We start from the raw sequence: 13,321 nt of genomic DNA on the forward strand, positions 1-13,321 counted from the left end.
TTAATTATGCCTGAAGAGTTTAATACCCGTCCAAGTCCATAGGTGGAAGAACACATAAATGGGTATGGTAATCAACAAGAGCAGACTGTAAAAGCACACCACAGAGGCCGAGTATAACAGTCCTGCTAAAGAGACCAATGGAATAAGGGCAGTCAATGTAGAAAGAGACAGAAACATTCTTTTGCTCCACTTTTTACACACCACTCTGACTTTTTTCTTTTTATATAGATTTATTTATTTTATCTATTTCGTTGCTGCATGCAGTCTTTCTCTAGTTGTGGCAAGCGGGGGCTACTCTTCGTTGCGGTGCACGGGCTTCTCATTGCGGTGGCTTCTCTTGTTGCAGAGCACGGGATCTAGGGGCGCTGGCTTCAGTAGTTGCGGCACACGGGCTCAGCAGTTGTGGCTCACGGGCTCAGTAGTTGTGGCTCATGGCCTCTAGAGCACAAGCAGTAGTTGTGGCACATGGGCCTAGTTGCTCCGTGGCATCTGGGATCATCCCGGACCAGGGATCGAACCCGTGTCCCCTGCATTGTTAGGCGGATTCTCAACCACTGTGCCACCAGGGAAGTCCCCACTCTGGCTTTTTAAAAGGTGGATGGAATTTAGAAAATTTAGTTGTGCTGTTGTTTTCAAGTATGACCTATGGCTCCTTCATTTCTTCTTGCTTCTTATTTTGATGTGTCATCCTAGCTGCCTGTGGTATCATATTATGAATCCCATCAACAGTTGGATAGGCTATTCCTAACTCTTCGTTAATCAATTCATTGGTCGATGCTTCACATCTCAGCGGCTTCTTGGAGAGCGGGCACACCAGGAACAGCAGCAGCGCTGGGTCGAAGGCGCGGAGCGGTTTCCTCGTCCTCTCGCTCTTGTCTGTGGACGGCCGCGACACCAACGCGTGCAGATGCCTCTGGGCGCCGGCGGACGGCTCTGCGTGTGTCCCCCGCAGCGCTGAGGCGAGCTGGCCACACAAGCCACTCAGCATGTTCCGGCGGCCCGCGACCGGGTGTCTGCGCGCCCTTGACCACCCCCCTCAAGTTTTTATTAAATCTTTTAAGGCACAAATGCAAGCCAAGGAGGGAAGGCTCAAGAACTCACTAATGGCGGGAAATTTTTCAAGAACACGACATGTTTTGTAAATTTAGACCACAGTTCTATCATGTAGCCATTAGAGGATAAGCAGCAGTCATTAGAGGAGATGTTACAAGCGAGTTGAGGGAATTAGAATGATATTAACAGTAGCTGAGTCCACTTTCAGATTTTGTCCTTGGCCCTCCCATAGAGGCTCAGTGTCTCTCTAGGCCAGAGATTCTCTTTGTTCATACTTACTCAGAAACATTCTAGCAAGAGGAAGTATTACCTTCAGCGGCATTCATATAGGCAGAAAAACATGATCACAAAATCCTTCCTTTTTAAAAATTTTTTTCTTCCAATTTTATTGAGATATAATTGACATACAGTACTGTATAAGTTTAAGGTATACATCATAATGATTTGACTTACAACCTGAAATGATTATCACAATAAGTTTAGTGAACATCCATTATCTCATATACATACAAAATCAAAGAAACAGAGTAAAATATTTTTCCTTGTGATGAGAACTCAGGATTTACCCTCTTGACAATGTTCATATATAACATACAGCAGTGTTAATTATATTTATCATGTTGTACATTATATCCCTAGTGTTTATTTATCTTATAACTGGAATTTGTAACTTTTGCAAAATCCTTCTCGATAAGCCAGACTTACTCTGTATTGGTTATTAACATAAAGATTTTCATTCAAAAATTACAAATGGGGCTTCCTTGGTGGCGCAGTGGTTGAGAGTCCGCCTGCCGATGCAGGGGACACGGGTTCGTGCCCCAGTCCGGGAAGATTCCACGTGCCGCGGAGCGGCTAAGCCAGTGAGCTACAGCCGCTGAGCCTGCGTGTCCGGAGCCTGTGCTCCGCAATGGGAAAGGCCACAACAGTGAGAGGCCTGCGTACCGCAAAAAAAACCCAAAAAATTACAAATGAATGTGGCAATGTGGTCATTAATTAGATTTTCCCTATACTAGTGATGGTATAGATCGATAATTTTGCTTTGATATCACACCACGGCTATATGATCCCATCTGTAAATTCTCCCTGCCTCTCCCTTTGACCTCTCAGTTCTCTCTCTCACAGAATACCTGCCTTCCCCGGCAGAGCCCTTTCTTCCCCAGTCATCCACAAACAAAAAGAAATACTCCCTCCAATAGTTTCCATGTTGTTAGCACGAGCAAATTGTTGAGCATGAGCTGTGGAGTCATGGCTTCAAGTTATAGTATTGCTGCCTACTACCTTAATTATTTCTTCATCTCGGCACCTAATTCCTAGCTTATAATGGGATTATTATACCTACCTTGTAGAGTTCTGACATGATTAAATGTGAAAATAAAGCAAAAAGACTTGGGCTTCCCTGGTGGCGCAGTGTTTGAGTCTGCCTGCTCGATGCAGAGGACCCGGGTTCGTGCCCTGGTCCGGGAAGATCCCACATGCCGCGGAGCGGCTGGGCCCGTGAGCCATGGCCGCTGAGCCTGCGCATCCAGAGCCTGTGCTCCGCAACGGGAGAGGCCACAACAGTGAGAGAGGCCCGCGTACCGCAAAAAAAAAAAAAAAAAAAAAAAAAAAAGACTTAACACTACAATGTGAAAACTATGTGGTAACTGCATTAATTATATTGGGTCAAATAATTGAAAGGAAACACAAAAAATTTATTATAGGCAGTGGTATGCTGGTAAATGTTTAACAACTGGCTTTTTCTAACCCCCAGAAAAAGCCCTGGTTTGTAATGTTTGCCTGATTTTTTTTTTTGAGGATTCAGTTTATTTACTTAAAAAAAAATTTTTTTTTTTTGGCCACACCTCGTGGCTTAGTTCCCTGACCAGGGATCAAATCTGGGCCCCCTGCAGTAGAACCACAGAGTCCTAACCACTGGACCTCCAGGGAAGTCCCTGTTTGCCTGATTTGCAGTGTGAAGTTGGATGAGATGCATATTAGCATGGCATCGTATAGTATTTTCACCCAATGGCTACATTAGATGGAAATAGAGCGCATAGACAATCGTAAAATACAGTAAAATAATTGAGAAGTGATGAGTTTTTCGTTTTATTATCTTGGTGTTCAGTATAATTTATTTAATCATTAGTGTTCTGGAGAAAAGGGAGTAGCATGAGAACCTGCTGTATAGCATAGGGAACTCCACTTTGCTGTACAGCAGAAACTAACACAACATTATAAAACAACTATACCCCATTTAAAAAAAAAAAAAGGGAGTAGCATCTGCAAACCCCAAAGGGACCTATGTGTTGGTGTCTGTGGAGCAGGGGGATGCCAGTAGGCAGGGCACAGTGAGTGAGTGACAAAGCAGTGATAATGCCACCAGTTGGAGAGAGAATGGGAGGTCAGCCCATGCAAGGCCTTGCAGGCCTTGTTCAGATCAAATATAAACTTGAAGAAGCAGGTTTTTTTTTGGCTGCGCCATGCGGCTTGTGGTATCTTAGTTCCCTGACCAGAGATCAGCCCAGGCCCTCAGTAGTGAAAGCGTGGAGTCCTACCCGCTGGACTGCCAGGGCATTCCCTGAAGAAGAGTTTTAAGTCTGAGTATAAAATTATCAGATTTGCTTTTTTTTTTTTTTTGTGGTACGCGGGCCTCTCACTGCTGCGGCCTCTCCCGTTGTGGAGCACAGGCTCCGGACACGCAGGCTCAGCGGCCATGGCTCACGGGCCCAGCCGCTCTGTGGCGTGTGGGATCCTCCCGGACCGGGATACGAACCCACATCCCCTGCATCGGCAGGGGGACTCGCAACCACCGCGCCACCAGGGAAGCCCCAAATTTACACTTTAAAAAAGATCTCTTTAGCTACTGTGGGGAAAAAAAGTGGATAGTTAGGGGCCAGAATGGAAACCAAGAGACCAGTTCAGACATTACTGCACTAATCCACGTTGGAAGGAGCAGTGGTTTGCATGAGGAAAGTGGAGATAAAAAGAAGTAGATGAACTGGAAACATATAGACAGATTTAGGAGATCGAATTGACAAGGCTTTGTGATTCCTTGCTGTGTAGCAAAATAGGACCATTTACTGGGCAGAAGACCTGAATAGATATTTTTCCAAAGAAGACATACAGATGGAAAATGGGCACATGAAAAGATGCTCATCACTAATCATCAGAGAAATGCAAAATCAAAAGCACAGTGAGATATCACTTCACACCTGTCAGAATGGTTATCATCAAAAAGTCTACAAATAAAAAACTCTGGCAAGGATATAGAGGAAAGGGACTATATGCTGTGGGTGGGAATGTAAATTGGGGCAGCCACTATGGAAAACAGAACAGAGGTTCTTCAAAAAACTAAAAATAGGGACTTCCCTGTGGTCCAGTGGCTGGGACTCCACAGTGCCAATGCAGGGGACCTGGGTTCAACCCCTGGTTGGGGAACTGGATTCCACATGCATGCCGCAACTAGGAGTCAGCATGCCGCAACTAAGAGATCCATGTGCCACAGCAAAGATCCTGTGTGCTGCAACTAAGACCTGGTTCAGCCAAATAAATAAATTAATTAAATATTTTTAAAAATTAAAAAAAAAAACAAAAATAGGGACTTCCCTGGTGGTTCAGCGGTAAAGAATCTGCTTTACAATGCAGGGGACGCGGGTTCAATCCCTGCTCAGAGAACTAAGATCCCACATGCCATGGGGCAAATAAGCCCGTGCACAACTACTGAGCTCGCATGCCTCAACCAGAGAGCCTGCGTGACACAAACTACAGAGCCTATGCACTCTGCAGCCTGCGCGCCACAGCTAGAGAGAGAAAACCCACACACCACAACTAGAGAGAAGCCCACATGCCTCGACGAAGATCCCACGTGCCACAACTAAGACCCCATGCAGCCAAATAAATAAATAAATAATAAATAAATCTAAAAAAAACCTAAAAATAGAATTACCATATATGATCCAGCAATTCCCCTCTTGGGTATATATTTGAAGAAAACAAAAATACTAATTCAAAAAGATACATGTGCCCCAATGTTCATAGCAGCATTATTTACAGTAGCCAAGATATGGAAGAAAACTAAGTGTCCATCAACAGATGAATGGGTAAAGATGTGAGATATATATATATATATATATATATATATATATATATATATATATAATGGAATACTACTCAGCCATATAAAAGAATGAAATTCCGCCATTTGCAACAATGTTCTAGATCTAGAAGGTATTATGTGTACTGAAATAATCCAGACAGAGAAAGACAAATACTGTATGTTACCACTTACAAGTGGAATCTAAAAAATAAAACAAACAAATGAATATAACAAAACAGAAAAAGACTCACAGATATAGAGAACAAACTAGTGGTTACTGGTGGGGAGAGGGGAGGGGGGAGCGAGGGGATTAAGGGGATACAAACTATTATGTATAAAATAAACATCAAGGATATATTCTATAGTACAGGGAAATATAGACATTATTTTGTAATAACTTTAAATGGGGTATAATCTATAAAAATATTGAATCACTGCATTATACATCTGAAACTAATGAAATTTTGTAAATCAACTATACTTCAATGAAAAAAAAATAGGACCATGTACCAAGTGATAACTCAGTACAAGAAAATAGAACAAAAGACACACACATAAACACACATAGCTTTGCTCCTTCTGGGAGATGAGACAAGACTCTGCATGTATTTTCCCTGATGGATAACACAATTCAGTTGAATTGCTTTTGTTAAGTGTCTTATGTCTGACGTAACATATGGTTACTGTGGCCTGCTAAAAGCCCTCAGTCTCAGTAAGTCAGTTTAATTGCCCATTAGGGATTACTCTGGGAATAAAGTGTTAAATAAAGCATGAGAAAATTTAATTTGTCATTGCTGTAATGAAGTCCAATTTGTTTTCATATATGATTTACCAAAACATTTATATCATACTTTATATATTAAATAAAATTATAGTTAGGAAACAGCACTGAAACCCTTGATCAAAGTGCCCAGGTAAAAATCACAAATAACAGTAAGTCCTAAAATATCATATTAAACAGATGGATCCTCACTAGTGTTCAGATTTCAAAGCCAGGGAGGCCATGTGTGCTGAATATCAATGAGGAATTATGTCCATGTTCCTGCTAAGAGCAAAAGCGAGGCCCTTCCTTATTGATGGCTCTGACTTCCCACCCAAATACACAAACATCAGGGACAGGAATAGTTTTCACATGCAAGGTGAGGTGAAAATATTAGCTAAAGCAAGGATGTGCCTACCCATCAATGGGTAAAGTCGAAAGTTCAGTTTAAGGCTCCTTTCTGTAAGTAGAGCTCTTGCAATAGCTTTGTCAATGCATTTTTTACTTCTCTCTCATGTAACTAACAACTGAGATGATGATGGCTCTGCTCCATGTACTTGCTGGGAACCTAGGGTTCTTCCATCTTATTATTTTGTCATCTCTGGGGTGTTGTCCTCCTCTGCATGATGGACCACAAAGTCTGCATCTTCCAACCAGCAGGAGAAGGAAAAGGGGAAAAGAACTATACATCACTTTGGCCAGAGCTTCAAAATATATTTTTTTCATGGCAGCATTATTCACAAGAGCCAAGAGGTGGAAGCAACTCAAGTATCCAAGAACAGATGAATGGATAAACAAAATGTGGCCTATACATACAATGGGGTATTATTCAGCATTAGAAAAGGAATGAAATTCTGTCACCTGCTGCAACATGGATGAACCTCAATGACATTATTCTAAGTGAAATAAGCCGGTCACAGAAAGATGAGTATGTGTGATTCCACGACAAGAGGTACCTAGAGTAGTCAAACTCATAAAAACATGGCAGAAAAAAAGGTAGAATAGAGGTTGCCAGGGGCTAGAAGGGGGGAACGGGAGTTGTAGTTTAATGAGTACAGAGTTTCAGTCTTGCAAGATGCGAGAATTTTGGAGCTGGGTGATGGTGATGGTTGCACAAAAATGTGAATAAACTTAATGCCACTGAATGGATAAGATGGTAAATGTTCTGTATATTGTACCACAATTTTTACAAACACCTAAAATTAAAAAAAAAATTGTAGTCTGAATTGGGATCCAAATAAGGGCCATATGTTGTGACTGGTTGAAATGTCTCTTAGTTCTCAGTCTCTCTCTGTCTTTCTCTCTCTGTCTCAGTCTCGTTGTTAAAGAAACTAGTTTCTTAGATATAGTTCTTTAACTATACACTTTTCTACATTCTGTATTTTACTCATTGCATCTGAGGGTATCATTTATGATGTTTCTCCTTCCCTTTTATTTCCTACAAACTGCTAGTTAGATCTTGAGGCATGATCAGACTCGGGCTTGATTTTGGTGGAGGTGAAGATGATTTCCTTCCTGTGTGCTCTCGTGCACTTCCAGCCAGAGAGAGATCACATCTAGCTTTCTTTCCTTCTTGCGATGTTGGCAACCATCGATGAGTATTGCTTAGACCCAACAATTCATTAGGGATTGCAAAATCGTTATATTCCAGGTGCTGGGCTGAGTCGCTGCTGTCCTGAGACAGAGGCTGCCCCAGAGGAGCCAGTGGGGACCTGGGCTGAGAGGTTGCGGCACATTAACCACCCACCCACCCACCACTGGCTTAGGCTCCCCATGTGGATTCATTGACACAATGACTCAAGGTTACTGTGTATGGGTTTATTTGGATGGACTATCTCTTAGGTACTACATTAAACATTTTAACCTACATTAACAGAGACACTTTTAGGCTGGAGGAGTACTCCAGGGGGTTCAGCTCTCAATCCACCTGTAGTACTCTGATGCCCAGTCTTGCATCCTCTTCACCCTTCAACCCCAAAGCCATAGCCTTTTCTGTTTTATTTTCCTGCAACATCCTTTGATCACCCACCAAGAAGAGCTTCCATGGCCTATTAAAATTGGAGCTCCCAAATTTGCTACTGGCTGATTGCCTAATTGTTCTTGTTTCTACACATGATAGATTTCTACAGCATTTGCCTCTCAAGCATCCAGAAAGAAAAGCACTGTCTTTGCTAAACTAAGAGAATCAAGTGCAGAGTAACTCCATTCAATTTGCACAAAAGTTCGGCTCTGCGTGGGGATAAACTAGGCTGGGTCACAAGTCTGCTCTGTAAGTAGCTGCCCCATGTGGACACATCTCTGCAATGCCTCAGGACCAGTAAACAAGCTACTTGTTTACTGTCCTCTGGGAGGACAGAACTGATCAAGACGGAATGACTCCTGAGAGGAGTCAGTAGTTAGTGATATTTCTGGTCCACTGCTATTTTATTTTTCTGGCTTCAAGGCTCAGATTCAACTCTAGCAGGAGAGAAAGCCCTTAGCAATTACTTATTATTTTATATCCTTTTGTTCCTATGTACTCCTCATTAATAAGATAATGAGAATTTGCCTATTTCCTGAAGCCAAAGAGCATTATGTAAATCACACTTTAAAATTGATTTTGTTATATTGATTCTTTTGCAATTCCTTCCAGCTTGCAGAGACCTTGAGCCATGAATGCTTTCTTGTGAAAAGGGTGTTAATTGCTTTCCCTGGGGTCAAACACGCTCTTTGTAAATCAGGAATCCAATACTCACTAAGAACCCACATGAAGAACTGACCATTAGTCTTACAAATATTATAATTGAGCATTTTTTTACTTAGCTCTAATGCAGATTTGTTTTCAATGGATTTTTTCTCTTCTATCATGTCTAAATAAAATAATTACTGTGAATCTTTAGACTTAGATTATTCATTTATTGTATGAGAATTCTTTCCAAGAATCTCTTCCCTCAATGACTAAAACATCTCTCTCTCTCTCTCTCCCACCCCCCGCCCCCATCTGTCTGTCTTTTCTTGGGTCACTGATGATTTACAAAGTGAACTTAACAGTCCTGATTTTCCGTATTGGTTGTAGTGGTGGGGTTGGCAGGTGGTAGAGAGACAAATGCCAGGATAAAAATTCCTGTCCATATCCAGACAGATTTAACCAATATCCTCTTGTGTGACTAGGCAGACTAGAGCAAGTATGCTGCACCTGCTATGTTACTATTTGAATTTAGATGAACTCTCTATGTACTATTTAAATTCCACCAGGCAAGAAAAAGGAAAACTATAATACTTCTATTGAGAGAATGCCAGAGCAAGCTACTATTGGACGGGAGTTACTGCCTATCTTCCTGGGCAACTTCTATTGCTGCCATTGGCTATGACTCTGGAGTGGTTTTAAAATATATCCCAACCTAATCAAACTTACAAGCTTTTGCACAGCAAAGGAAACCAAAAACAAAATGAAAAAACCTACAGAATGGGAGAAAATATTTGCAAACGATGTGACCGACAAGGGCTTAATTTCCAAAATATAAAAACAGCTCATACAACTCAACAACAAAAAAACAAAAAACCCAATCGAAAAATGGGCAGAAGACCTAAATAGACATTTCTCCGAAGAAGAAATACAGATGGCCAATAGGCACGTGAAAAGATGCTCGACATCGTTAATTATTAGAGAAATGCAAATCAAAGCTACAATGAGCTATCACCTCACACCAGTCAGAATGGCCATCATTAAAAAGTCTACAAATAACAAATGCTGGAGAGGGTGTGGAGAAAGGGGAACCCTCCCACACTGTTGGTGGGAACGTGAGTTGGTGCAGCCACTGTGGAAAATAGTATGGAGGTTCCTCAGAAAAGTAAAAATAGAATTACCATATGATCCAGCAATCCCACTCCTGGGCATGTACCCAGACAAAACTATAATTCAAAAAGATACACGCACCCCAATGTTCATAGCAGCACTATTCACAATAGCCAAAACATGGAAACAACCTAAATGTCCATTGATAGATGAATAGATAAAGAAGATGTGGTACATATATACAATGGAATACTACTCAGCCATAAAAAAAGAATGAAATAATGTCATTTGCAGCAATGTGAATGCAACTACAGATTATCATACTAAGTGAAGTAAGTCAGGAAGCCAAATACCATATGATATCACTTACATGTGGAATCTAAAATACAGCACAAACGAACCTATCTACAAAACAGAAACAGACTCACAGACATAGAGAACAGACTTGTGGTTGCCAAGGGGGAGGGGGTGGGGAAGGGAAGGACTGGGAGTGTGGGATTAGCAGATGTAAACTATTATATACAGGATGGATAAACAATAAGGTCCTACAGTACAGCACGGGGAACTATATTCAATGTCCTGTGATAAACCATAATGGAAAAGAATAGTAAAAAAAAGAATGTCTGTGTGTGTATAACTGAGTCACTTTGCTGTACAGCAGAGATTGGCACAGCACTGTAAATCAACTATACTACAATAAAAAAATAAATTAAATTAAATTAAAAAGAAAAAAATGGCACAAATGAACCTATCTATGAAACAGAAACAGAATCACGGACATAGAGAACAGGCTGGTGGTTGCCGAGGGGGAGGGGGCTGGGGGAGGGATGGAGTGGGAGTTTGGGGTTGGCAGATGTCAGCTTTTATATAGAGAATAGGTAAAAAAAACAAGGTCCTACTGTAGAGCACAGAGAACTACATTCAACATCCTATGATAAACCATATGGAAAAGAATATTTTAAAAAGAATGTATATATGTGTATAACTGAATCACTTTGCTATAAAGCAGAAATTAACACAACATTGAAAATCAACTAAATTTCAATAAAATAATATTAAAATTGAACAATAAAATAAAATATATCTCAATTCTTTGATAGTCCTTCCTTCAAAATGTGAAGCCTAGGACCCCTACCCCTTGATACAGTGACTCACTTCAAACAAAAAGAATGCTATGAAAGTGAAATTATATGATTTCCACGGCTAGGATAACAAGGCTAGCTTTCCACCTGTTCCTCTCTCTCTTTCTCTCAGCAACTAGATGAGTCAGTTTATTTAGTATGCATATGGTCCCCAAATGCTCATTTGTAAACGCAACAATTATAACACAATCCAATTTAAAAATCTCTACTCTAATGAATAAAACAAAATAGCCACTACCATAGGAAAATTCAGCTGTGTATGTTTTAAGATGAAAATACTAATGGGAAGTTTAAAATTTATGGTTTAGAGCCTCATTATTCAAAGTGTGGTCCCCAGACTAACAATATCGTATCACTTCAGAGCTTTGTGAGAAATGCAGAATTTAAAGCCCTACCCTAGACCTACTGAATCTGAATCTGCATTTTGAACATCCCCAGGTGATTCATATGCACTTGAAACTTTGAGAATGGAGGTGGGATGGGGGCAGTTAATTCATATACTCATTATTCAATAAATATTCATGGCACTGGGGATAGAGCAGTGAACAAGGCAAGTCAGAAACTTTCAGTTCTCTTCCAGCTCTAAAGCTTTACATTTTTGAAATCTAATTCTTTGACAGGTAGAATTATTTTTCTCTAGCTTTTCTCCTACCATCACATGGTGACAGTACCATGAAACTCTGAATAGAAAAACAGGTGCCAGAGAAAGCGGGGTGGGGTGTGTGTGGAAATTCCTTCAAGATTATAACTCTACCCTAAAACTGGAGTAGAAGTATGAGCATATACGTTAAAACACCCACTGCTGCCGCTGACAGCTTGCTACAAATTGTCTCCTTAAGGATTCCAAGGTTCTCTGACTCGAATTTCAGAATTGCTCCACAAATCGCTGTGAAAGTTCACAGTATTTTGGAAACAGTGAGATTCTGACAGCATGTCAGGCATCCACTGTTGTGTCTTGCAAAGTTACATCTCTAATGCTAAGCCATGGTGCTAGAAAAAATGGCAGAGGTCCACCTATAACAACAAAGCCAAAACTTGCTATTTGCCGCTAGCCACAGGTCTAGAAACATCTTTTATCTTTTAAATTTCATGAATAGGCCTTTAGGCAGTAAAAAAAAAGAAAATGGGGAGGAGAATAAACGGACAGAAAAAAGAAAAAGAAAGATGAAAAAGAAGTACAGTACATCAGAACTGACCTCCATTCCTATTCACTGGTCCCAGGTGCCCCCGGCTGCCTGCCTATGGTCTAACGCCTTCATTTAGCAGTCATGAAGAAAAAGCTAAAGCTATTATATTATAACTTTTTTTTTTTTTTTTTTTTTTTTTTTGCGGTACGCGGGCCTCTCACTGTTGTGGCTTCTCCCGTTGCGGAGCACAGGCTCCGGACGCGCAGGCTCAGCGGCCATGGCTCACGGGCCCAGCCGCTCCGCGGCATGTGGGATCCTCCAGGACCGGGGCACGAACCCGCGTTCCCTGCATTGGCAGGCGGACTCCCAACCACTGCGCCACCAGGGAAGCCCTAAAGCTATTATTTTATTTTATTTTATTTTTTTAACATCTTTATTGGGGTATAATTGCTTTACAATGGTGTGTTAGTTTCTGCTTTATAACAAAGTGAATCAGTTATACATATGTTCCCATATCTCTTCCCTCTTGCGTCTCACTCCCTCCCACCCTCCCTATCCCATAAAGCTATTCTTTTAAAAAGTCATTTCCTTTCCCTCAGTGGACAGATTTACAAGACGACTCTTCTTAAAGGCTGAAGGAAAAAATTTATTTTTAACACAAAATACTTTGTGGATTTTATAAGATCGCTTCTTTTTTAACCCTTGCAAAGTGTTTTCCGCTTTTTATGCATATGAGAAGCAGGGTGCTATTTGGCTGTAACATCTTTGGTCCTGTAAATCTATACAAATGTGATTAAACAACATGGTTCAGATTATTTGTTGGGGGAAATTTTTTTTTTTTTTTTGCGGTACGCAGGCCTCTCACTGTTGTGGCCTCTCCTGTTGCGGAGCACAGGCTCCGGACGCGCAGGCTCAGCGGCCATGGCTCACAGGCCCAGCCGCTCCGCGGCATGTGGGATCTTCCCGGACCGGGGCACGAACCCGTGTCCCCTGCATTGGCAGGCAGACTCTCAACCACTGCGCCACCAGGGAAGCCCCTGGGGGATATTTTTGTCATAATAATTATACCACTGTTTAACAGTCCTTTAAAATCTTAATGAGCGCCTGACATATATTAATATCAAGAACATATCAATAAATATCTGTTAAATAAATAACTGAAGCAGAGTTCCGAAAGACAACAGAAAAAATAATTTAGACCCGCATCTGTCAAGGACTCAGCAGCTGGTTACATGACCAGTCACCGCCTGTTACCACAGCAAGGCTATTTTAATGAAAAGGGATAACATTGATTTATACTCTTTGGTTTCAGTTTGACTCCAGGATTGCTCAATATTTAGGTCTTTGGGGAAGCAAGACTGTTAAAAGCAATGCTGGATGAGGCAAACA

At 41.2% G+C, this 13,321-nt stretch overlaps 2 protein-coding genes across 2 annotated transcripts; both read right to left on the reverse strand.

Annotated features, from left to right (window-relative positions):
• On the reverse strand, positions 1-177 carry LOC116743233 (phosphatidylinositol N-acetylglucosaminyltransferase subunit Y-like). The gene has a single exon (XM_032611583.1). It carries the CDS (start codon positions 175-177, stop codon positions 1-3), a length of 177 nt encoding a protein of 58 aa, XP_032467474.1.
• A 373-nt stretch (positions 178-550) lies between these two features.
• LOC116743234 (protein preY, mitochondrial-like) lies at positions 551-1,057 on the reverse strand. The gene has a single exon (XM_032611584.1). It carries the CDS (start codon positions 986-988, stop codon positions 644-646), a length of 345 nt encoding a protein of 114 aa, XP_032467475.1. The 5' UTR covers positions 989-1,057; the 3' UTR covers positions 551-643.
• Between the last annotated feature and the right edge of the window lie 12,264 nt (positions 1,058-13,321).

The sequence above is a fragment of the Phocoena sinus genome, chromosome 18 (assembly GCF_008692025.1).
Source record: "Phocoena sinus isolate mPhoSin1 chromosome 18, mPhoSin1.pri, whole genome shotgun sequence".
NCBI lineage: Eukaryota > Metazoa > Chordata > Mammalia > Artiodactyla > Phocoenidae > Phocoena > Phocoena sinus.